General features: G+C 37.2%; 1 protein-coding gene and 1 long non-coding RNA gene across 2 annotated transcripts; one reads left to right on the forward strand and one right to left on the reverse strand.

Moving 5' to 3' along the window:
- Nucleotides 1–34: 34 nt before the first annotated feature.
- Nucleotides 35–25,284, reverse strand: LOC149043099 (uncharacterized). The gene is made up of 30 exons (XM_089211327.1): nucleotides 25,083–25,284; nucleotides 22,837–22,890; nucleotides 22,380–22,442; nucleotides 21,012–21,257; nucleotides 19,717–19,879; nucleotides 18,699–18,809; nucleotides 18,225–18,319; nucleotides 17,140–17,202; nucleotides 16,728–16,788; nucleotides 16,600–16,644; nucleotides 15,714–15,919; nucleotides 15,278–15,334; nucleotides 14,937–15,003; nucleotides 12,320–12,501; nucleotides 11,391–11,450; nucleotides 11,060–11,126; nucleotides 10,333–10,568; nucleotides 9,974–10,030; nucleotides 9,612–9,678; nucleotides 7,854–8,059; nucleotides 7,026–7,082; nucleotides 6,353–6,428; nucleotides 5,752–5,902; nucleotides 5,455–5,675; nucleotides 5,142–5,326; nucleotides 4,126–4,350; nucleotides 3,207–3,421; nucleotides 3,075–3,115; nucleotides 2,238–2,334; nucleotides 35–1,871 (listed from the first exon to the last, which is right to left on the reverse strand). Exons 1-30 carry the CDS (start codon nucleotides 25,203–25,205, stop codon nucleotides 1,388–1,390), a joined length of 3,981 nt encoding a protein of 1,326 aa, XP_089067453.1. The 5' UTR covers nucleotides 25,206–25,284; the 3' UTR covers nucleotides 35–1,387.
- Nucleotides 21,520–21,794, forward strand: LOC149043100 (uncharacterized). Its single transcript, XR_016188152.1, has 2 exons — nucleotides 21,520–21,680; nucleotides 21,754–21,794. It is a non-coding gene; the product is annotated as an uncharacterized LOC149043100 (long non-coding RNA).
- Nucleotides 25,285–26,261: the final 977 nt, after the last annotated feature.

The following is a 26,261-nucleotide window of genomic DNA, read 5'->3' on the forward strand; positions in this document are numbered from 1 at the left end:
GAACAATCATTTCAAGTCTGGAAAAAATCACAACTTTTCAATCTAAAACATCTTTATTGGAAAATTTAAGTTTTTTTTCGGTTATAAAATAGAGCAAAAAGGATTGAGAAGACTCTATTTAAATCCTTCTCAATTTTTAGGATATTCATAAGACCTGAAATGTCTTTTATAAGCTACTTTTTAGCGGTATTTATTTAATATAAAAGAAAACCAGATCCTGCTGGTTACGTTCGGTTTTCCATCATTGGATAATTACAAAAGGAATATTTTGGCCTAAATTTACTGCAAAAGCTTTTTCTCGTTACTGGTATATGGTTGGTTTAGCTATGCTATTTATTTCAATTTTAAATTTCGTTTTCCTAAATTTGTCATCATAACTCTAGACAAGAGATTATAATCTCTTGCTCTGGTATATAATTTTCTCGTGCGATGGTAGTGGTATCGATAATTATGATAATAATGATAATATTTCAACATGAGAGTGATCTTCGCAGTAACGAACACTTCGTTAGCAGTGGTAAAAATAAAGCCTGAAAAGAAACATTTCAAGCCTGTATGCGGGAATTGAACCCATGACCTCTATGATACTGGTATAGTGTTGTATCACTAAGTTAACAAGCCAACTGAGAGCTAGTCATTTTGTAGGTTCGTAATAAACCCGTGAAGTAATGACTAAAGTTATTGCTGAAAATTAACACTAGCGTCACTCCCAATTAAATTGGGATTCATAACTGTTTGTCTAACATCTGCCTCTTTAGCGCCAAAAAATAAAGAGAAATTGAAATTAAATGCTGTGTAATACGAATTGTTTATGGCAGATGCTGGGGTCTGATTGGCCACGCTACTCGCAATCTATTCGCTGGTAGCTACTGAGCAAAGAAAGGAGCTTAAACAAAACCGAATTAAAAAACGAGATCAGCCTGTTTAGTTGTTAAGCTTCGAACGACTAGTATAATTATACTACATACGATCATAGACAAATTTTGAACTTTTTTCCGCGTGCTTTCATCAATGTTCTCTTAAAGTTTAACATAAATAACTTCAACTATGAAAAAGAGGATTTTCTGTATTTGTGTACAGTTTTCTCAAAGATCATGCAAAAATTACTGTTGTCTTAAGGGTATTGGTTTAACTTGTAAGTCGCAAATCCACTTAAAAATATAAGTGAAAAAACCTAAGTGAAAACTGCAATTTAGGGCTTTCGCAAATATTTTTCTCTGATAAATACTTAGACGAAAACACAATGACGTGAGAAAACGAAACAAAATATGGAGTATTTTAAGTACTATAATTCTAAAGATAGATATCAAATTTCTTGTTGGATTCTTTCTTACTTTTGATCAGCTTGAGTTCTTTTCTCGGGGTTCCCTTGGCTCAGCATTTCTTCTTAAAAGACAAATCTCCTACCGCCATGGCGATACAGCGCCATTTCAAGAGCGTCAAAATCTACCTTTACCTCCTTGAGATTATTTAAGTCATTACTCTGAAAAGCAATGTTGTTAAAGTCAATCCTGTCTACATCAACTGGCTCGTTATTTTCTTCCTCTCCTGGAAACTTTGAACATTTTGGCGAGGGAGCAGTTTCGTTTTTATTCGAGTCCTTGATAGGCTGATCTTTGTCAATGATTATCTCTTTATGGTCCTCTTCAAGTAAATCATAGCCTTCTTCTTTGTCAAACACTTCATCTTCAGACTCATCTACTAAACTGTTAAAAGACGGCACATTGTAACAATCCTGAGATTCATCGAGGACGCTGAGGTCCAAATATGGGTTGTCTTTCTGCATCATCTCCTCCAGTCTCTCTCGGATTAGGGTAAAAGTTGGTCGGTCGAAGGGATTTTCCAACCAACATTCTCTCATCATTTTGTACCTGTAGTGGTTCGATTTAGGGGTGTTAGTCGCTTCAGAGTTTCTTCAGATGCTGATAATTCCTCGTCCATTGCATTTTGTGAATTTGATTAAATGATAACTGTTGTAATTTAAAATCATATTACAATAAGAGCAAAGTAATATCGTAAATTGAGCCATTGAAATGATTTCTTCGCCCAGCTTAACTCAGCTAAAGAAGAAAATGTTTTTCGTTTCTTTGTCAACTGGTATTAAACCAGGTGAAAGACAGATCATGCTGTCTTCTTGCAAACTGAGACCCTTTCGATGCTATCAATACTAGAATTTCGATTTATGTGCGATATCAATATTTTAACGTCAAACAAAAATAACCTGCATGGCTACTTACAGTTCATCGTTACAGATGTCTGGCTTTTCCATCCGATATCCATCTTTGAGAAGACGAAGCAACTCTCTGTTGTTTACTGTGGGGTATGGTGTTCCGCCTGCAAGAGATCGCATAAGAAAATTTCAGTATAAAATGAGTTGGTATAGTCATTGAAGTAAAAATGCACAAACAAGTACGACGCTGTTGCGGCTTTTCCTCAACAAGTCGTTAATGTTAAGTCCATTCCACTGTTCTACGCGTAAGACCAAAATGCTTCAGTAGCTTGTTCACTTTTAAATCACACGAAGTAAGGCCCTCGTTTATGATATGCTAAAACTGTGATTTCTCTCGGTTATGCCGTCCCTTCATCATCATGGTAAGTTGATAGATAGTTTCTGTTTAGAGTTTTGCTTCGCAAGGTAATGTTTGTTATGTTTCGCAGGTTTCGCAGGGCTTGCTACAAGGTTGTAATTCAAGATGAATGTCGGCATCGTTTGTTGTGCCTGTGAATAATGAAGTTCTCCGTTCTTAATAACTTTGTGTTACTTAAATGCTTTTTGCCGCTTTATATGTCCGGCCCACACACGATATTGCTTTGGTTTTGCTACAGTGCTCCATGGCCTCAGAAACTCACGAACAAAACTTGCTCAGCCGATTGCTGAGAAACAACCGATCGTTAATCTATGCCAAAGGAATTTCTTCAGTAATGTCATGAATATCTATTTACTGTGAGGTCCTATTGGCTTTCTTCCATATTTACGTTGGATTGGACTAGCTTAAAAACTACGTACAACTAGCTTTTGTGGACTAACGTATTGATCAATAAACGAAAAGAATTTGAGGAAACTTTTTCCTTACCTAATGTTACCAGCTCCCACAGGAGAACGCCGAAAGCCCACCTAGTTATTGAAATAAGATGAACAATAGTCACTAAATTTTTACGAACACCTTATAAAAATCAAAGCCATTTTAAACAAAACTTTAACTTACACATCACTCTGAGCTGTGAAGGTTTGATCAAAGATGGCCTCAACTGACATCCACTTCAAGGGAAGTTTCCGGTTCCTTTTTCCATGATAAACCTTCTCTTCATAAACGTGGCGAGTCAGACCAAAATCTGCCACCTTCGCTATCTTATTATCACCAACAAGCACGTTGCGGGCCGCTAAATCACGATGCACGAATCCTTTCCTTGCCAGATACTCCTGCAAGATTAAAAGCAAAAATAAGAATTTAGAAGAGTTCATCCATGACAGAAATAACCTAACATCACAAGAATTCTTTATCAGTATACGTATTCACTCAAAAAGACTAAACCTGACCTAACTCCATATTTTTTGGCGAATAATAAGAACTGAAGCAAGAAAAACTACTGCTGTGATACAACACTTTTCTTACAGATGACCTTAAGTGCTTATTCCACATATCCTCTTCTATGTTTAGATCTGTTATTGGGAATGGTATTTGATTCATGCGTTTCTAGTGTAGTACTTCTAATGGTAGGACGGCTACACCAATCTCTCAGCATATTTTAACCCAGTTTGTATTGGTTTGTACCCGACCTGCTGGTGGATTCGCACTCGTCCCAACATTCGATCACAATTGAAAACCAAGGAAATCTCTAGGATAACTCACGCTCGAGCACATGAACGCTAGTCCATTTTTGCATAGAACAAGTCAACTAAAGGGTCAAGCAATAAAGATAGAAAATCCTGTTGTGCCTATTAGTGACCTTCTTCAAAATAACCACTTAATCCTTCGCTAACTCAAGGTTAGTATGATATTTCTTAAGAGAATAGTCCGATGTTCACTGTTGTGACTTTCCGAACAATTTAGCCAATTGTTAATGCCTTGCGCAAGGTAAGCATCAAGTTGTTGCTGAGTTGATTCAAACGAATCAGTGTCTCACCATTCCTTCGCTGATTTGCCAGGCAAATGCTAAGAGGTCTCCTGGGCTTAGAGTCTCCTCGTCGTCATCAGCGTCTTCATGAACTTCATCTTGGTCCATTCCTGTATTTTCTCTCCCTCTCTCTTCTGTGTTGGCAGAATGTGTAAATGATAGAATTTGAATATTTCCATCGTCATCTTTTGGTGCATCAGTGTTGTTAACATAAATGCAGTCACTCCTTGTGGTCTGAAAGGAAATGGTATGGACATAACGGAAGAGGTTGAAATCAAAAAATGGAGGAGGATGAAATTGATTGCTATCCTTAGTTGGTCACAAAGATATTACAGTTAAGCAATTAACCAGCACTTGTTCCCGTCCATACTTCTTACCTGATCAGTTTGGTGCTTGAAAATTTAAAAAGCTCTCGCTGGCAAAAACTAAGGTCTGACTAAGATCTGACTCGTTTCATTTCTTTTGGCTTTGCTGCATTTACTCTCTTTTTCAGTAAAACCTTTGATGTTACTGTTACCCTTATTGCCGCTGTTTTCCTGTTGACTTTCTAGGACTGCAAATTTTAGTTTGTCATCAACTTTTTTAAGAATAATTTTCCATTACTACACATAAATAATATACATTATAGATCAGGATAAATTTATTACAGAAAGAAAGGAAGGGTTTTGTTTGTTTTGTTTTATTAGACGAAAAACATCTTTCTTTATTTCTTTAGATTCATAACTGTTTCGAAATTCGCCATTTTTTGAAATGAAACAGACAAAATCTTCTAATTGATTACTTAGAAAAGATCAACTTGACTAAAGTCCCCCCTCAGCAAATTATCCCTTATTCGTAAGGAAGTCCATCTCAAGTTATTACTCGAGATATCTGATCTCACGTCTTTCAGTAGAGGAATGACACCGAAAAGGGTGTCCACATGACTCGGAATCCTCGATGCAGGATTCGTTCACAGTTTCATTTAAAAACGATTGTGCAAGTGAGCTATTTTTCTATCTTTATGTTACATCGCGTAAGGTGAATACCTTTCCTCGACGTTTTCGCAAGTAATGCAAAAGGTCTCCATAAGGAATATATTCAACAAGCAAAAACATTGGTTCCTCCACAGTGCAACAGCCCAGCATGTTAACAATATTTTTGTGCGTTCCAACGGCTTTCATTAGCTGTATCTCCTCAAGAAATTCTCTGCGCTGATCGTTATCTGCCATTCCTGTAATGAAAAATGATAATTTCAGTCGACCTTTGCCTTAATTTTCCACCTCCAGCAGGGTGTGATATTATTTTTCTTGATTAGTGTAAGGCGTTTATGTATGAGAAGATTACATAAATTCAACTCACCATGTAGCATTTTAACCGCCACAATACGTCCTTCCGTTTGATTGAGCATGTTTCTACGCATGGGGCGTTTGGGACGCATGATGGAGAGTCTCCGTGATGGTGATGTAGATTCCTTGAGGACCCCTTTGTACACCTTTCCAAAGGCCCCCTCTCCAAGCTCCTCCTCCAGGGTCACTGAGTCTCCATCTACCTCCCAATGATCAATCATTAGAGCATTCTTGCTGCGAAGGTGAAAAGTAAATGAGTAAAAGATGAATGCAAAATAAATGAAATTTATCGGACGATAAATCAACATACCCAGAGACACGTCCTTTAGCTCCAAGCTTCCTTCGTCTTTCGCGGTAACACCAAAAGAGTAACCCTGTTGCTATTAATACAGCTAGTATCACTCCTATGACAAGCCCAGCCAGCTCAGCGGTGGTCATTGGATCAGACACAGGATTTTTATCTAAAAATAATGATAATCATCATCATCCTTGTCATCGACAGCAGCATCATCGTCATAATCACTATAATCGTCGTCAAAGTCGAACCTTTTATATACCTTATAGGAGCAAAATATGTATGTAAGAAAATATTTAACATAAGAAAGAGCTCGAAGGAGTTCGTAAAATGCGATAAGAGAAAAATATTAATTTAGCAATTCTTCTTCTATGAAGCTGTATAGAATTTTCTTTCTATGCTTCTCTACTGGGTGTCGCAAAGCCAAAACCAAGTTTATCATAAGTTAAATCACGAAGAGTCAATAAGAACTCAAGGTGAAAACAGGCAAACTTTAAGCGCGATCAAACACGAGTAACCAAATGGCGATTACTTTTAGTTTTGAGGCTGGTTAGTTGAGAGGATGACGCCAAATTCCCGGCTACTCTCGTTTCAAAAATAAAAGTATAACATTTACCGGTTTGGGATTTCCAGGCAAGCGAGATCTTGGCATCTGCACCAGTAACCACAGACACAACGAATACTGGAGTAACCTGAAAAGGCACAAATAAATGAGTAAACTCCATGATGAAAGCTACAATCAGTGTCAAAATGATTTGACACATCATGATGAAGAGTCCTGTTTATGTGTAGAATGACACTCCTGTCTCTACCACACTCTTAGTCTACAAATTAATTGAAAAGACCTTCCCTCCCCCATTCAATGTGCCTGTATCTAGCTAAAAATTCATGGAATCGCGAAACCACATTTTTTCGGGAATAAGGGGCCGAAAAGGTTTACTTAACCAGGGTAAATGAGAAAAAACTGAATTAACAGGAAGTTGAAAAGGTCAGTTTGTCAACAATTTTGTCCCCGATTGTAGCTCTTGTGAGCAAGAGCTCCCCTATCATAAAGAGCCCCAAGCAGTTTCGTGATAAGAGTTCCACTATCCATCTAATGGAGAGCCATATCTCAATGTTCCTCTTACATATGAAACTCACATCGTCGATCTTCATTTTTTGAAACTTCTATGCTAGTTATTACTGAATATCTCGGTTACACGTATAACTAACTTTCTTACGCCAGTTAACCTTTGTACGTGGGGAGACGGCTTGAGCTTCGCTCACGCGAAAGAATTGTGCTAAATTACCTGGAATTCGACTCCATCGACTCGACTGATCCCACTGATCGTAACATTGGTACCAGTCTGTGGAAGAGAAACCACATAGACGGCGAGTCATCAATAAGGGGAATTTTCGAAAATGAGTATGCGTAATCATATTTATGCGTATGCTTAATCAAATTTTGGCCGCTTAACTGCCGCCAAAATTTGAGTCAATAAAAGTTGGTTTGGAACAAAGCCTAGGACCAAGTTCGAGGGACAAATTTGCCTCAATGGGCGTCCAACATCGCCAAGTGCACCTGCTTCGATCTTTTCGGAAATTCGCCCAGAATTTCCTGGTGATCAAATTAGCCAGGATAAAAGGTTCAAATCGCCTCCATATTCACTAGCGTCTTGGTTGAGTTAAATGTCTTGAAACTTCTTAACTCGAGCGAAATGGCCTTTCCATCCAGTGCTCATCCCAGTTTCTGTTGCATGAAGCAACGAGGAGTATTTCTACTCCTCCCGGGAATAGGATAATAAGCCATCACAAGGTTACCCCTCGCATTTTGCCAGGCTTTTCACACATTTAGATTATATTCATCCATACTCTTGGATGAAGAAAAGCACTGTGAGAATGAAGTACTATGGTCTCAGGACGCGGAGTTCAACGCACTAACCCTAAAGCCACCGCTTCTCCCTGATGTCCTTTTAAGTCGTGCAAAAAATTTGAGGTAGAAATTAAGAATCAACAAGTCTGAGATCTTTGTTGTTCAGTTGCCCTGTACAGTGCATGGAGTTCACTGCGCATTTTGTGGGTAACTGCAAGTACTGTTTGGGCGTTTTTTCTTATCTGATATAAATAATTTCTCTTACCGTTGTTATCATGGTGTTCGAAAGCGTTTCCCTCCTTCTCCGTAACAGAGAATTTACCGCCACCACTTTATAACTGTAGTGGTGTACATTGCTGTGGGTGAAAAGTGGCTTCTCCCAGCTCACTGTCGTGCGGAAAGTGTTGTTGGCAGTCGGGAAAATCTCATCATACTTCAAACTATTAACCTGAGCAAGCCCTTCTCTAGGTTCTGTTTTAGGCAGGATACAAATCGCCAAAGTTAAGATCAGTAACCATTTGCATTAGTTAAAAATATGGGATAGAAGTTTCGTTTTACACAGAGTCATCGATCAATCTATTTACCACATTGATAATTATGGTAATCCTTAAATGAAGTCTTTCAGAGGAAATAGCTGAAATAAATATATGTTATTTGCCGGCTGGGAGGTCCGTATGGTAAAAAACTGTAGGCCTCGGGCAGCATTTTCAAGGCCGAGGTCACAGTTTTTCACCATACGGACCGACCCTTAGCCGGTAAATAACATATATTTATTTTTTTTTTAGCTTAACGAAATACATTCTGAAAGAAACCGAATGATTTAGGGCTATAAATACGGCAAGATCTTTCATTAACTGAACAATTTTTGAGCTAGTAAGTGGTAGTTAAAATAGAGGTGATACAAATTAAAGAGAGATGCTTCACTGGAACATTTTCACTTGCGTAATGATAAAGGTGATTTAAAAGGCTTCCAAACAAAGTTTGAAACATTATTTTTGCAAGTATCTGTCACAATCTGACACCTGTCAATTAGAGAGCGCGTAAGAAAAAAAAAGCGCAAGAAGATTGGAAAAACAACGGAACTAGTTTGGCAAGGTCTGTCACGACAATGTTTTCTTAAAATGATTGATCTAACGGAAAGTATTATTCACTCTCATCGACGATTAATTCACGTACGAAGATTTACTTCTGTTCATTAAGTAAACGGCGAGGAAAGTAATTGTGAGTAAATTCAAATTTTTTATTTTGAAGTTGTGAGAGTTTGCTCGTTTGTTTGCTGCAACGGCGTGTGTAAATCTGGTCTTTCCTCCACAAAAACTAAATTTGTACAGCACACTCCAACGAGACACAAGGGGATTTAATGCGGCCTTTTCTAAATAAATTCCTTCAGCTTCTGTTGTGCAAGTTATGGTCCAAATGTCCAAATTGAACGGACTTGGAAAGACTCACCGAGAGCGTATATTTATTGTCGAACTGAAATTAAAACTTCTCTCGTTCTTTCACTGCGAACAAATTGTTTGAGAAAATTCAGATATTAAATGAATGAAAGTTCCATTGTTCAGTTTACCTGTAACCAAATACCTCATGTTTTAACTTTCTAGGTACTTTTTGTGAATGATTAAAATCAATTGCAGACGGCTTTCAGGCCGCTTGTCAACCAACGTAATGACACTATTGCTTATACAAATTCATTCTGAAACCAATATTTTTTTGGCAACCAAAGTGATTTGAGAGAGAGAAAAGAGAGGATTCATAAGTCAGCTTGAGGTAGTGACCGACGTGTTTGCTTAAGAATACTGCCCAGCCGGCAAAACGAGATATATCTATGAAAAACGGCAACGAAAGTTGAGATGTACTCGGCGACTCACGAAAGCGTTACCGTGGCCCGTGGGCAGAGATAGGAAAATATTGACCGGGTAAAGAACCAATCAGATTGCAGGATTCGTTACCGTGCCCTCTAAAAAAAGAATAAATGTTAATAACGAACAACTGGCTGGTGAAGTGCAAAAGAAAGTTTTCTTACGAGGCGCAGTTCCTCTTTCTTCTGCCATTTTCCCAGTGACGTGTGAGTTGCTGTAAATAGGCGTAACCTAAAAATTTTTTAATCAGACATTTAACGATTAACTTTTACTCAATTCATGAAGTGCCTTCCAGAGACAACCTTGAAGCCTGGGATGGTGGTCGAGAGAAAGAGGTGTCTCTCTGATGTAAGAGATTTATTGGTTGTATTAAAAAATTTTGCTTCCTAAGACAAGTCCCACGCTGCACAAATTTTTGAAGTTGGAAGCGAAATACTTCTTGATGAATTTTAGTTTTCGTCAAACGCCAATGCCGTTTTGCACTGTTGGCAAAAGAGGGCTTCAAACTGCAACCAATGCAATATACCTTCACAGTGACGCTTTCGCGTGGATATATTCCAGATATCTGCACAAATGTCAAGTTCTATAAAAGGAGACCAATGAAAGGATTATTGAATGTACACGAATGGCAAACAATTACAAATAATATGGCGTTGCCATCGCTATGACAACGGCTATCGCTAAAAAATGTTCATTCTTGTTCTCGTCGTTACTTTCGTTCTTATACTCAATATTATTGTAAATGGAAAATGTGTATAACTAACTATTGTCTAACTTTCTGCTATTCTGGTGGGGTTCATGAAAATTAACTAGTTGAAATCCTCAATTGTCTCCTACAAAATACGAACGGATTGCATTACACACGCCCATCTAATCCAAACTTACATCTCCACTTTTGGAACATCCTAATCGGCGACTGTCCATCTGTAACGGTAGACAAGAAAGCTCTTCCCTTGAATAACCTCCGTATAATTCATAAGACACAGTGTAAGAGCGCACAGTGCTAAACTTGAATGGCGGAGGTTCCCAGGTGAAATTGACGCTGAAAGTGTTGCTTTCTTCGTCTTCGAGAAACGAACCTACACGTAGGTTTTGCACTTGTATTTCCTGGTTGTCAAGCTCTTTGAAAAGAAAAAAAAGCATAAAAATAAAAGAAATGTTCCCGTCAAGCACCCACGAATACCCAAACTTTAAGTGTTGCAAGAAATTCTGAAAAAGGATCGTTTAAGTAGAGAGTGCAGTCAGTTGTCTCTCAATGCAAAATTTTGGTGCACTAATTACTGCTCTTCGTCTCCTCAAGCGTGATATCTTGGTTTCTTATTTTTTTGTCGATATTTTTTGGGGAGTACTCAGTTAGATTTTGAAGAGGTTTGAACGGTACCTTTTAAATCGTGATTTTGGAACAAACAGAGGAACCCTTAGCTTTTTTCTCGTTAATTATATTTGAAACTGAATTTCACTTGATTCTTGCTCGAGCAGGATTGTTTCCACGTTATCGTACTTTTCACACGGATTATTATTAAATGTTATTCTTGAGACCCATTTTAAGGAATAGCCCAACATCTATGACCTATCCATTTATTTATAATTAATGGATTTTCCTTATTCTCACCAGGCGCTGTAATGTTTCCATACACTTGTACTCCTTTGACCCAATCGTGTTGGTAATGTGGCGTCACCTAAAAAGAATCGTAGATGACATAACTACTATATGGCTCGTTTAAATTGTTGAAGTAATAATACCAGAAATTTTTACTTAGTGTATTGATTTACACAATTTCGTCACTAAACTGGCAGTGCTTATAACCAGGATAGGGAAGACTTGAACTTCAACTAAGGTTGGAATTGTCGTTGAGAGGCAGGTAAAATCCTTAACCCCTCTGCCACCAGAAATTCCTGGTTTCACCCCGTATAAATGGACAAATCCGTGGACATAAGCTTACCCAATATCTGACCAGTTTACCATGCAGTATTCCAGAAATGCTGAAATATGTCTGGTTAGGCTGAGAAATAAACATAAAAAAGTATAAATATTAGAATAAAGGTAAATGGATGAACAAGCTCCTGTCGCTTTACAAAAATGGGCAATGAATGGAAACTAAATCAATGTTACTAAAACAAGATTAAAATTTCTATAAAAAAAGATATTTTTCAAAAATATTGGTCATAAGCTTAAATTTAAAAGTGTCTAACTTGTCACATAAACAGATGCTATCTGGAAAAGTTTTCCAGAGTTCAGAGTCAGAGACCATTACATTACATTCAGTTACTTCAGAGAAAGCACTAGTATCCACAACAACCAAAATATATCATTCAAAACATCCAAATTAAAAACGAGAGAGAAAAGTGCTATGATTAGTCCTTTGCCAGGCAAAGAAACGACAATTTCTGTTGACTATTTATAGCAACGTTCGTTTAGAAATCTGTGAAAGAGTCGATGTACAGAAATTTTCGTTCCGGAAACTGAAAAATCCCCGATTAATTGGAGAATGCTCCTGTTGCCGAATCCATCAATAAAGTTAAAGTAATTTAAAAAAATCTTATCAAAGGCTAAAAGAATTCTTTGTGTCGACGATTTGAAATCATAAGTAAAGGGGTCTCGCATGTATTTGCGTAAAGTTTTTCGGGAAAAGTGATAGGCCGTATTAGGAAAAAACGTCTGACTTATAGCAGTATAAAAGTGTCTTTGCAATGGCTTCAACACCAATCTGTCTGGGTCAGTCTTTTGATGGTATTAAGTGATCTTTCGTGTATGTGATGCATTCTTTCGCCTCTTTATAGCATTGGTTTTTCATGCTAACAGTCGATATTATGACGCCAATTTAACCATATATTTATATAGTCTTAAAGTTTTCAATACACAGTTTCTTACCATCAGTTCCTCTTTGCCATTTTTGTTACCGACCTTGTATCGAAATGTATACAAAGCAAGCGTGCTGTAGTTAAAAATAGGCTTTTCCCATGATATAAGAACACTTAAACTGCCACCGTCTGAAGACTCGGTGAATTGGCCAGCGGTCAAATGGGTTACTTTGACTTCGTTTGGATCAATGTCTAGTATAACAGCAAGGAGAAAGATATTGTTATTGTCAGTTGTTTGACGATGTTAGGTCGAGTCATGCTTTGTCGATAAGAAACTAGTAAGAAACGTAGCATATAACTCTTGTATTTTTTACTATTAAAAGGTATACCGCTCCACGGAATATGGGAGCCCTTTAAATTAAAAAAAGGAAAAAGAAACGAAATTATTATTATAACTGTAACATATAACTATTGCGTTTTTGCAAATAAAAAAAAAGATACCACTCTACGGAATATGAAACCATTTAGATTTTTTTTAAAAGGCAATGTTTCGAGATTAAAAATTCATTTTAAATAAAGATTGACAAATTTTCGATTGACATTGTCAAAGACATTTTACGGTGTTGGCAATTTTTTAACAAGGGATCCTCTTTTTACTCATTTTAATAAAAGTAATATTGAAAACAAGATCCAAGATTACCGCAAGAGGATCTTAGCAAACACAACGTAATTCTAATAAAAGTTGGCTGGTCAATCACTATGAAATTTCAATTTGAAACGTCAGTGTGAAATATGGATTGACTCTAAGGACGTCATTCGCATCAAGTCCAGCGCAAGTTATTGAATCCATGAACATACCATCATTGGAAATTTTTTGTAATGTTTTTACCATCATTTTTAAATTTAATGTCCATCTATGAAAGATCGGATAGCTTCAGTCTGTGTGACTTGAAGGATAATAAAAAATCAAAATTCTGCTTTTTAAAAAGAAACCACAAAATCAGTGTTAAGGGACTTGTCAGAAATTAGCGGGGGGGAGGGGGGGTGGGAATTTTAAATTTGGGTTCGGAAATTAGGTGACCCATCCCTGCAATGGGAGTGAAATTTGCTAACCCTCCCCTTGAGCTTGGCCTAAAATATCATGACCCTCCCCCTCTTGTATAAATGATAAAATCTAGTTCTTGCAATACACTATTATACACTACACTTATGAAGGAATAAGTGGGCTCCTCAAAACACAAAGGCCATATATCCAATATGCCTTTGAAAAGGGATTGTTCACCAAAGAATCACAGGGCATTATCAAGCAATATCTACGCTTCAACTTAAATGAAAATCATGATGACGATGAAAGTGATTGTATCAATGCTGATGAGATAAATGATGATGATCAAGATTCTCAAAGCAGCATTGATGGTGATGCTGAAGACAGTGATGAATAGGATAGCCAGAACTCTACTAACATTATTAATAACAACATTATTCATAATTTCAATAAGACTATATAGCATTGTTATAAATGAAAAGTACATGTTTGTTAAATTCTTGCTATAGTACTTCACAGTTTATATCCATAACGTTCCGTAAACCGTTGTATTTTTCTCTTTTTTTTGCCAAGTAAAGAACTTCCTTTTTCTTCTGTGGGTGAACCTCTACATGATCACGGGCATATATTTGCATGACCCTCCCCCTTTGAACTGCCCATTTTTCATGACCCCTCCCTTTTCTGAGGCTCAAAAAGTTGTGACCCCCCTATCTGTTTCCACCCCCCCTCCCCCCCTGCTAATTTCTGACAAGTCCCTAAGTAAAAAATAATTAATCATCCTGGATGGTAAAAAGTGTCTTCGAACAAACCGCGAGAATCGGCAATAGGCAACTTAAAACTTCCGTCTATTTTTCATTTTACGCGGTAATGGGGGATGGAGGGCCTGGGATGCAGAGCAGTAATGTCGCAGTCTGATTGGTCAATTTGCCGTACAGACAAAGTACAGACAACGCTGCTAGCGTCAACGCAATGGTCACGCACTGAAAGAATCGTTTTACTTGACGTCGGTACTGTGGTAAAAAAAAAAAAAAAAATGGTTTGGTGTAGTATGTACTCTTATCGACGACGATATTCGTCAAAACAGTGGTCAAAATTATCGATTTCCTAAATGAACATGACTTAAAGAAATACAATTTGCGGATGTTTCAATGGAATTACTGAATAGCTGCTCTCTATTTATCGTATGTGAAAGCGTTAAAAAAAGAATACAACATTAAGTTGAACTACACCAAACTGCAACAATTAAAATAAAAAATAGGAAGAAAAACTAAACAGGTATCGATTTGCACATGAAACTGCCCTATGGCGATATGCCCGGAGGCTGAACAATTTTCACAAAAAAAAAAGAAAATTAAACCTCTTGTGAAAATAAGGTGTTTATCGATTTCAAGTGATTCGAAAAATTAGGGGGGAAAAGTATATATGCTAGAGCCATATGCTTCTGCTCAAGAGTTAAAATTTTCTTGTTATGCTTTGTGCCTATTAAATTCACCCTTTACCTTTTTCCTTTTTGCTTGTTTCTATGACAACGTTAATGCAATTGAGTTTATGTTTTTATTTTATGGGCAGCAGCTTTTCAAAATCTCCCGTGCCTTTACCTTCCCACTTCTTATACAAGTTATTTCATTTTTTCATCTCTCACCCGGAGTGGTAAAAGTTGCATCGCTAAAATCTGACGAAGGCCTTCCATCTTGAAACACTGGAAGGACCTGTGGAGGAAAGGCACCGAGAATTAATGAAATAGCTTTGTTTTGAAATACTAACTGTTATTCACTAAACAGAGATGATCAGGAAACCCTCCTCAAAAGCGTAAAACCATTAGTTCGTGTAACATATTTGATTCGATCAGACTGCTAATTGCCAAATTATATAATTCAAAATATGAGGATTTTACGATTTTAGGATTTTGCCCCCTAACATACCTTTCCCACTGATTATACTTGTGCAGTGACAGACACATTTTAAAGTAGAATTTCCACCCACCTGAACTTTGTAAATCGTCCCTGGCAAAAGGTCACTTACGGTCTCGCTATTAGAAAGCTGCAGTTGAAAAAGCAAAGAGAAGTTTAATGTTTTCATTGAGTTATGTTAAAGAATTTACTTATTTGTGATTCCTGCGCTTTTGAGGTTATAGTTTTAGCTATAGTTATTATTGATCTTGTCGTAGAGCACTCTTCGCTATTAATTTTTGAAAAACAACCAAGGCCAAATCAACAACAGGATAGATGAGAACTCACAGAAAATTAGCCTAAAGCGCGGGAGAACGCGAGTGACCAAGTCGTGCATCTGGTAGGCTGAAACAGTTGGGCAAGTTTTCGGGAACAACCACAGAGCGATGTTAAGCAAAAAAAAAGCAGTCCAGATATCTTTTGACATTCAATTTAAAATTATCAACGAATAAACAAATGAAAAAACTTACAGGGCTACCACCACCCCTGTTTAAATACAGATGTTCAGGTTGCTTGGACCATGTAAACGCGTATTCAGTTATGTTCTTGTAAGGGTAAACTGGCGGGTTCCAGGTAAACGTCGCATAAAATCTGTAGTCCGGAGCAGGTGTCATAGGTTCTGCGAGACGGATATTAGTGACCATCCTGTCTGCCATTGGCGCATCTGGAGGGTCAACTGTGGACGGCCGTTTGTAGTAAAGAAAAACTTGAGTGGTAATATAGCATAAGTACATATTTCTTCTATCTGCATTTTTACAATAACCTTTTTGGTATGATGAGTGATAATATGATCAACCCTAACATTATTCTTCCCGCATTTGCGGAGCAGGTCTATCACAGCCTATATTTCCAGCCCAATCAGTAAATTTGTAGTTTCATGATAATGGGCGGATAGGATAAAAAAAAAATAGACCATTTGCATTGGAGGCATTGCTTAACTAACCAAGTTTCTATCACTGCCATTTGAAATCGTACAAAATGTTTACTACTTTTCATTAAGTAACAAAGACTTCTTGAAATGTGTCAAAGTGAGGCACCGGGAGCCGCCATTCTGAAAGGATAACTTGGTAACCAGTTCGCGTACCAAAACCACAACCCTCAATTCCCATCGACCGCTGCACTGGAGATTGCAACAAAGTTATTATTTGAGTAAAGAAAGTCTTTTTGTGTGGCCCCAAATTGTTCATCAGAAGGAAAGCAAGAGATGGGAAAAAGCAGAGTAAGACTTACTATTAATTACAAATGACATAAAAAGTGGAGCGCCCAGATTCGAGCAGGATTCAAAATGGCGGCATTGGCATATTTGAAGACAATTTTGACAAGAATTTAAGTCCATCAGTTGTAGAGAATACTCACATTTGTAGCAGTTGTCTTTTGGAAAACTTGTGATGTTTTGACAACCTGGAAATGACGTCACAAATTTATTACGGTCCCTGTCAGCTTATTTATGGTTATATTTCAGATGATACAAGTGATTATTTTACCTGGGTAAGTGTATCTTAAAATTGCTGGAACGCTCACACTGCAGCCAATTATGGTAAAGACCTTCAAAAAAGAGGACATTGATAAAAGTTAAAACTTAATTATGAAGATCTTTAAACTCAGAACAGCCGAAGCGTCAAATGAAACGAGCTCTATCTTCGTATAGAGAAGACGAGAACAACAGTTTGGTTTTTTTCTTTATTAATATAAAAATAATTGTTAAAAAGAACGATATAAAATCAATCTGTCACATGCTTGACAAAAAGGTGAACACTTGAAGAGAAATTGCACGTCATTTTATTTTCATTTTTCTGATTCGAATGAGACTCGTCGCTCTCAGGAAATGTGAATCATGGAATTTCACAAAATTAGTATCTTTGTCTCGATGGAAGGTTACAGTGTATTCCATCTTACCTCGAGCTTGTGGGCACATTTCTTCATTTGTGCATACAGGGACATATTGTATCGTGTCTGAGGCTGTGAAAAATGGATATCAAAGGGCTCATTTTAAGACGTTTATACGTTCCTCAAAGATTAAGGGTGTTATGCGACGAAAGCTGCCCTTATTGTGGTGACAGTGTCATTATTATAGCTTTAATTTTTATAATCATTATTATTATTAGCATATCAATTTTATCACTACTGCAAAAAAACACTAGTTGTGGGTTTAAGTTTGAAAAAAATACTATTCAAATCAAGCAGTTATTTATATATTCTATATCTCAAGTCAGTCAACAGTCTGTAAGTATTTTTTAACGTCAAAAATTATTAGTTCTACTGACATGACTTCTCAGTTTGGAAGTTATCATATTAGAAGGTAGAAAAGTCTGTGTCCGTAGCATAAAGTAACCAGGGTTAGCAATACTTCCCCCTGGATAGGATGCCAGTCTATTGCAAGGACAACTCCCCCCCCCCCCAAAAAAAAAAACCATTTCATCAGGCTTTCCTGAAAATTCTCCAGTACCCCTTTATACTCCTGAGTGAAGACAGGCATGGTGAGAGTAAAAAGAAAATAGCACATTCACCCAACCAGGTCTCGAACCTAGACCTCTGAACCTAGGCCCAGTGCGCTGACCATTTGACCACCACGTCTGCCACATAAGATTGGGGTTGATTGTTAACCCTTTAACTCCCAGATCAAATTTGTAATTGTCCTTACTTTCAACAATACAATTCTTATAATGTTAGTTCAGAGAACTTGGTATGAATTATCCCCAAATTGATATTTTTCTTTATTCTCATTACTTTTCTAGTTGATATTGTATTGATATTGTAAGGAGAAATTCTCTCTTGGTCAATCATTGGAGCTAAGGGGTAAACAAGAGGAATACGTATCTTTCGAGAGACCATACTTGCGATGCAGTTCATCTTCTTTTGATGTCAGCCGAATGACTTGGGTTTCTGTCGTGAAGTTTGGGTGTTAAGTTATGGGTATTTCTTTCTTTTTTTGTAAATACTCCTTAGTAATTCTAGGATGCTTGATTGTTTCATAAGCTTACCCCTGTGGTTTCTCGATTTCTGAAAAAGATGTTGCCTTGGCACTGAGAATCCTGTTTCCAACGCAAGGCATAGTTTGAAACAATATTTTCTTGTCCTAAATAGGAAATTCGAAAAGATCGTTTCTGTTAGCAAGCCTATGTTTTTGGCCTTTATCATCTAAAAAAAGCCGTAAGTCGTATTTTCTGAAATGTACGCCCGTCTTGGATTGTCGGGTCGGGGAGACTTGTTTACATAAAGGGAATGCAGTTCTAATAATGAGGCGATCGACGGTAGAGAAGATTGGATTGAGAAAAGAACTCTTTAATCAAAGGGCTTCCGGAACGACTTCATATTTTTAAAATTGTTTAAGAGTGGAAAATAGGAAAGTCTCTGTGGGCCTTTAAAAATCGATGACACGATTTTTCCTGTTATTGTTTAAAAACAACATATTTCATCCCAGAGAACTCAAATGAGAATTCCATCAAATGTTCAACCTTTAGGTGCTTTCCATGAAGATGTCATCAGTAATTTATTTCCATCGTGGTTACCATCGTACACTAGGCTATCCAGAGTCACGTTTGTTACAGGATCTGGCTTTGGGAAGGCTGATACAAATAAAGAAAGACATTTGATAAAGCTAAGTGAAAGGTTTTTCCAAAATGGAACGCGTAAACTAATCTTATCTACTGAGTGGGAGGTCCGTATGAGAGCAATTGCAAAGTTTTTTTTCCATACCAACCTAGACCGATAAATAATGGTAATAGGAACAAGAGGAATTGGACGACAAGAAATTCTGTTACCAATTAATCATAACGTTTGCAGTTTCCAAAAGCAACAAATATATTTAGGTCAAATATCTCTGATAGAGACAATGTCTAAAGGAAAAAAATTTCTCCATTTTGGAAATTCCTTAATTGTTTTGAGGATAAGTGGTTGTTGCTATAGTTATTGTGATTAATTCTGTGATTGGTGGATTTGGCTGAGTGGACTTGGTTTGATTGGCTACTTCAAATGTCCGATTACAGTCAACTGTCCGATTACACTGTCCAACTCTGTAGAATGATTAGTAAAAAATAAAGCAGCTAACGCACCAATCATGTTTGAGGAAATTGTCATAGTTATGATTAAGAGCATATTTTTATCTTTCTGCCGGTTTACTATTCCGCTTCCTTGCGTATGGTGCGAAAAAAATCCGCACCTTAGTCGTTGTTATAAAAGCTGGTTCGGTTACGAGCGCTTGATTTCCAAATCAGATTCGAAGATTTAAGATTCCGGCCCACGTCTTTAGAAAGGCTTTAGATAACATGATGAGGTACACCAAATAGCAGATGATTGAGATTAAAACATTTAAAAATTAAAATGGCAGTACCTTGTATTTTTTGTTATCCATTGAACGGTGTAAACGATTCGGCGGAAAGGTGGGCGATATTATTTAAGTTCTCCGTGAATGGGAGTTGAACCCATGACATGGGTTTCACTCCCGAAGTGGCCTAAACATTTGTTTTCACTTACCGATGCTATTTGACTTGAGTCCGTAGCGTACAGAAGAGTTTTCTGTCAGAACAGCAACTCTAAACGAGAAATTAATGTCTTTGAACTCAGCGCGCTGGTTTTTATCTGGAGTAAAGGTACACAGGTGATGAAAGGTGAGCATCACCTTTGACTCGACGATGACCTAAAATGAAAATAAAAACAAAAAGAATATTATTTCTCGAAAGGGAGGTTTGGCGAAATTAAAATAAAAGAAACGTTAAATTTTATGAATCAGAAAATGAACAGTCTCAGCTGAACACGGTGGAAGAAAATATCAACAAGGATAGCATTGAGGATCATTAAAGTAATTTTCAATTGAGTGTCAAAAGTAATCTAGGATTTCTTTGGTTTTGCTTTATTTTGCTCTGTGATTGGTCCAGAAAACTTGTGCCACTCTATCAACCAATCAGATGCAAAATTAACACCAATCTCGACTTGGTCGCCCGCATTTTTCCGCGTTTTGCCTGGTTAGCTCGTTCTTACTCTGAGTTCTCATTGGCACTAAGGGCATTTTCCTTTCGCATCATTGGCAGCTGAAATTCTTTTGTTGTTTTTTCTACGACAATCAGTCGAAAAGCGCTCTACTTGATAATAACAGTTATGATACTAAAGATGATAATGATACAACTTTTTTGTAAGGAAACTCATCAGGTAATGGACTCTTCCCAAAATGCATATCGACAAGAAAATTTAAATGGGACTTTTACGCTAATGATTTTACTTCCTCCATTTGTTCAGTCCAGTTTTGTTCTTGTTTTTAAAGCATATTGAATATTTCCCAGCGAATATTTAAAGTATAAATCATTTTAACTTTCTATTTAATTTTTGTTTAATATTTATCAGAAAAAAAGCATAATTTTGTCTGGAACTAAGACTCCCACAATCCTTTCCGAAGTACCAATATCACATCATAATAGATCTCTCAGTTAGAACTTGTGCTATGATTGGTAAATTGGTCGAGTTCGTAAACTTGTCAATTTAGAGGGCTGTCTTTTACGGTACTGCCCTCTTAGTTCAAAAGTTTTTTTTAATTGAAATCACCCCCCTCTATTTGAAACTAGAGATACAATAACTACATTACTATCTTCGTTTTCTCAGTCCGCACTTTAAGTTATGGATCTTTTTTTCGCTCGGATTTATGGCCAACGCCCTTCGCTCCTTAGCCTACAGTACGAACCTTGGACTCCGTTTTGGGCTCTATGGCACAGTGCCTAAAGTCCTGAACTGAATTAGTGAGAAGGACAATGAGTGTCGCAAATAGAAATTAAAATTACCTGGTCCGGATAGAACGGACCTAATCTGGATACCTCATCATCAAACATTATTTCAACTAAGTAAACAGGAGTGCCATTTGAGTTCAGGACATGTGACCATTGTAAGGAGAGTGATGTGAAATTGAAAATTGTCACATTTAGTGGCCCAGGAACTGGTGGTAAGGATCCATCACCATTAGATGAGGACTGGAAATTCTTCAGCCATGTCAGGAACTCACAACTATCAAAACAACTAATGGCTTTGTTCTGAAATAAAAATATTAATATGAGATTAGGCCGTTTAGGTAAAAGTTCATAGTGCGCATTCTAAAGTGGGTAAGAAAGCCCTATCATTAGTTATGTAAGTTTCATGATGATTTTTTAAGATGGTATCATCACAAATGTGAAAAGTGTCTAAGTCACGGTGTAAGTGCCCCTAAGGCACGGGTTTATCCCTTGTTTTGATTTAGTAATCGTTTAATTAATAATCTGTAAAAGTCACACTAGGTGCCTCGTCACGCGTTCCGTAAGTGGTATCGCATTTCCAAACAGAACGGATCTATTGTGCAATTCAATAATTCGATCGATTTCGCAAGCACTCGTGGTTTAATAGAAAGAAATTGTCTGTCGTTTTTATCGAAGGAAGGAAAGGTCCTTTTTGTGTCAACTCTCGCCAGATCCGGCAACAATGTAAGTTTAATTTACCTCGAGTGTTTCTATAGCTAATTTCTTGTCCCTAATTTTGTGAATCAATTATTTTTAGCTTCACGGTCAAATACGACATTTAATAAAGGAGGCGTTCCATGAAAGAAATTGGGGCGATATTTGTTGTGTCGATCAGTGAGATTCGTACGGTCCAGCTAGCGGCGATCAAGCGTCGCTATACACGGAAAATGGAGAAAATTCTGGGAGGTGCTAACAGAATACGACTCTTTCCAGTTATATGCACTAAAGCTTTAGAAAACTGTTGTAATCCAAATACACAACGCACAATCCTGCAATGAGATACCGATGGCTTTAAAACACCACTGTATAAACGATCATCCTAAATGGGTTGTGAAGGTTCCTCCACTCACCACCCCTCTATGTCTCATTTTCCCTGAAACTTCGCAAGGACCCATTCATGATCAAAAGTAATAGGAGATTCTATTAGCACATAACAATAATCGCACCAGGCGCTCTTGGTCTTAGAGCCCTTTGGAACCTAACACAAGAATCATAACCCAATTACTTTGAAGGGCTCAAATTCGCTCTTCGCTTCCATTAAACGGTTGTGAATTTCATTTTTGTGGAGGGGCGAATCAGTTTTATTTCGGTGTTCAACAAACAAGAAATTCAGAGATATCATAAACATTTATTAATGGATGTGGAAACGAGAATGCTACTTACACAGCTTGCTTTGCATGAGTTCTCGTCTGGAAATGTCCTTTTCGCGTTACAAGGTGCAAGACACTAGAAGAAAAATCATCACTGATTTGAAAATGAACTATAATAGTCAGAAAGATCTTCATGCCCCTGGTACATTGAAATATTATACTTGTAGCAGAAAAATCAACTGAGAGTGAACATTCGGCAAGAGACGAAGGGAATCTGCTTTTCAAGCCTGGGCTGATTTTTGTAAATCATTTTTTATCTCACTTTTACTTGAAATAATTGGTCGGTAACCAAACCTTGTTACGTGACAACACCTTCGTACCGACTCGGGCGAGGTGTTGCCAAGTGTCCTTTATAAGATTTTGTACTACTTTGTATGTTTTATCCGAACGCGCCGTTTTGAAAACTCGATAATGTATTGGACATATGGTTTTAGCTTATCGCAGGGTTTTAAATAAATAAGAATACTCACCTCTTTACAGGCCTGTGTCAGGCAAGAAGTCTCTGATTCGTTCTTAACCCCGTTCTAGTAAAAATTAGAAAAATGTTTTTTAAGCATTCAGGCATTTGGGTGTCATGTCTTACTTACTTCAAGTCCCAAAGTCTCGCCTATAACAGTGTATTGGCCCTAAAAAAACCCCAGGCCATTAGGGGAGTGGTGGATTCATTTTTCTTATTATTATCATTATTGTTATTATCATTATTATTATCATTATCATTATTATTATCATTGGAATTAGCAGTATTTAACTTTATAATAAAGTTCGGATATAACGCGCGCTGTCATTGGTTGAAAGAACGTGCTCTATGAGAGTATAGAGCATAGAACTGAGCTAAAGCTGTCACGCCATCTGCCAATCGTACTATGTTCGACCTTTGCCGGGACTTCTTTTAAGCTTTTTCCCGATATTGAAAGTGATATTTCGGAACTGAAGCGAGCCGGCAAGTAGCAACAGAAGAATCAAACAAAGGTTTGTAAACATACCAGGCGCCGTAATTTACGTTATTAAAACGTGAGCAGATACAAAAATCCTCAAAGGAAAAACAGAATAAACATTCCGAGTTTTAAAGATTTTCATGCTCAGTTAGATTGCAAGCTTACGTATGGTAATAAAAATCAAACACGGCTAACACTCGTATAGTATATAAAGTTCAGTGTTCAAAAACAAAACAGAACAAAACAGAAATGGTGAAAAATATAACCAAACTGCATAATTGTTAAAATTCATACTAATCATGACGGCGTCTGAGCGAATATGATCATGCCGAAGTTCATCGCGGCTCGCTCATCATGGCGTTCTCCGGTCATCACAGTAATGCAAGCCTCAGAAACTACATCGGCCGCCCTTCGAGTGAAAAAATAAGAGCTTGCTCTGATATCCTTTCCGATACGTTGAGTGGCAATTCACATCAGTCACTGCAGCCGAGTTTTGCGGCGCTGTCATCACGAGCGATCTTCATGTTCCGGTGAATTCGGCTGTCTTTCATTCAAAAAACACTCGCCTTGAACAGCTTGTTTTCTACCTTGTCATGTGGAAAAAATTCGTGTGTTTTTATGAGCCATAATTCGGCTGAATTTCACTGAACATTTCACTTCGAGATTCTGTATTAGAGACTTCAAAACTTCAGGCAAAAGTGTTAAATTCGACTTGCCGAACTATTTTAGTTTGTAAACTATCGTAGAATGTGAACTTTGATGGTTTTTGAACTTTGATGGTTTGACACTTTTGACAGCTTTAGTCTTGTACATCCAATCAGATTATTTGAACCATTCTAACAAGGATTCTGATTGGCTTATTGTAGCGTGCTTTATGAGAGTATAGAGCATGCTGACGACATTGTTGTTCGCTTTGGAAATAAAGTTTGTTTTGAAAATTGAAAGTAATGCTTGGGTAATTTAACGGATTCTTTATTATAAAACAAATAGAGAAGCCTTGACTGTGCTCTGTTCTGTTATAAAGCACTTAGGAAGCGGCTAGAGCACTCAAGAAGTGGGAAGAAACACTCGACTACGTCTCGTGTTTCTCCCTACACTTCTTTCGTGCTCTAGCCGCTTCCTGCGTGCTTTATAACAGAACAGAGCACAGTCAAGGCTTCTCTATTTGTTAAATAAAAAATTGCGATAAATACTTTTAATGACGTTTTGACGTCAACATTACGTCCTTATTAAGTCAAAAAATGATAAGATTGTAAGGCTATAAATACTAAAAAACAATAGATACGCCTTCAATGTTCCATGACTAAAGCTTTGATTGATAAAACTCGTGTACAGAAAAACAGATGTTTCGTTTCAGCGCTATTCATTAAACGACGGTCATGCAGTGTTGCAGTACATGAAGTTTGCATTATTATCCTTTCCAATCAGAAACTCAATCATCTTACTTGAAAATGGAAGAACTGGATTTGATTTTGATTTGTTGGCTGTTAATCAATTTTTTATATGTTCTTGATCGTTAATCGTCAGAAATTAGATTAGTTAGAAATTATTTGATATTAGTCGATAGCCTCTTTGATTCAATTATCATTGAACGTTTTAAAGGCATAAGCATGACAAGGTATTGTCAAGCTACAAAGTGAAGTTAAGGTAAGATTTACTTTAATTTATACAGGGTCGACTTAAAGCCGTCGAGTTTCAATCAAATGGAAAAGAACTCATTTCAAACTTTAAGAGAACCTCGGGCGGTTTCTTCAACGTCAAGTTTTTGGAAATAAACTTACCCGGGTGAGGCAGTTTGCATAACATCTTGCCTTTCGCAGGACTGAATTCATATCTTTAGTGAAGCCTTCTCCGTTGTGACAAAGAGAACAAATCCAAAGCAGCAACATAAAACGGACGCACATTTTCAATTCATTACATACGGTAATCTAGGGAATTGGCCTCGTTTGGATCGTGTACAAAGGAAATCTGACCCTTATCATCTTGCCTACTTCCTTTTGACGTCAATCGAAAAAATTACCAGGAAGGAAATGAAATAACAGATAGATATACATTTTTGTACAGTAACTACTTGTTCGTTTCAACTAGCGTTTGATGGATTTCTCAATTCGATCAACAAATATCTATCAATCATAGAAGACAACATTCAACGTAAGAAAGCTGGCTTTTGAAACGATTTCAAGCTGAGAAAGAATATTTTTTTGTTTATTTAAAAGATCAACACTGCATGTCACATACAGATACGTAGATTGAGATACGTAGTTCAAGCCTACAGAGCTTATATTTCTTTCAAGCTCTTCGAGCACCTGTTACTATAGAAACAAATAACATCGTCAACATTAGCTCAACAATCCATAGCTCATGAGGGCATTTTCACTTTTTTTTTATTTTTCCGAAATCCTCCTTAACAAAAATAGACTCTAAATAACATTGTATTTGATATAAAGATAATATAGAATGAAATATGGATCTGTACGAATTTCGATATGGCAAGCATGATATAACTTAAATTTTTCACTTATTTACTGCACTGAAGAAGTAAGTTAAACTGTACCTGATATTACTTGGGAATGGGATTTCAGAAATAGATGTACACTTTATCAATGAATTGAATGGCAGATGATTTTTTTTTTACTTCTGATGATATCTAAGGGTAATATTTTTGTGACACGTACATGTTCGGCAAAGAGCGCATTTTTTTATTGAAAAATGTCAGAAATAGATCCCAATATTCGGTCGGCCAATACGCAATGACGTGATCACTTATAGAGAAAGCCGCTAAGCCCAAAGAGACGCGACCCAAGGAAATAAAAAAGAGTCAGAAATTGCAGGGGTCATATGATAAAACGCTTTTTGACTGAGTTAGGTCGGGTCGAATGAGAAAATATTTATCTCGTGTTCATGACACGAGAACCTCGCTGCGTTTAGTCTGTGCCTCATGAAAAAAACGAGCCTAATAC

This window comes from Pocillopora damicornis, chromosome 7, assembly GCF_964200805.1.
Source record: "Pocillopora damicornis chromosome 7, jaPocDami1.2, whole genome shotgun sequence".
Taxonomy (NCBI): domain Eukaryota; kingdom Metazoa; phylum Cnidaria; class Anthozoa; order Scleractinia; family Pocilloporidae; genus Pocillopora; species Pocillopora damicornis.

Excerpts from the sequence above, each read along its gene's own strand:
- LOC149043099 (XM_089211327.1), bottom strand. The coding sequence starts at position 25,205 with ATGTGCGTCCGTTTTATGTTGCTGCTTTGGATTTGTTCTCTTTGTCAC. Across the intron at positions 21,258-22,379 it reads ACTCATGCAAAGCAAGCTGT|AACAAAGCCATTAGTTGTTT; the intron begins GTAAGTAGCATT and ends TTTTTATTTCAG. Across the intron at positions 12,502-14,936 it reads TGCAACTTTTACCACTCCGG|ACATTGATCCAAACGAAGTC; the intron begins GTGAGAGATGAA and ends CTGTTATACTAG.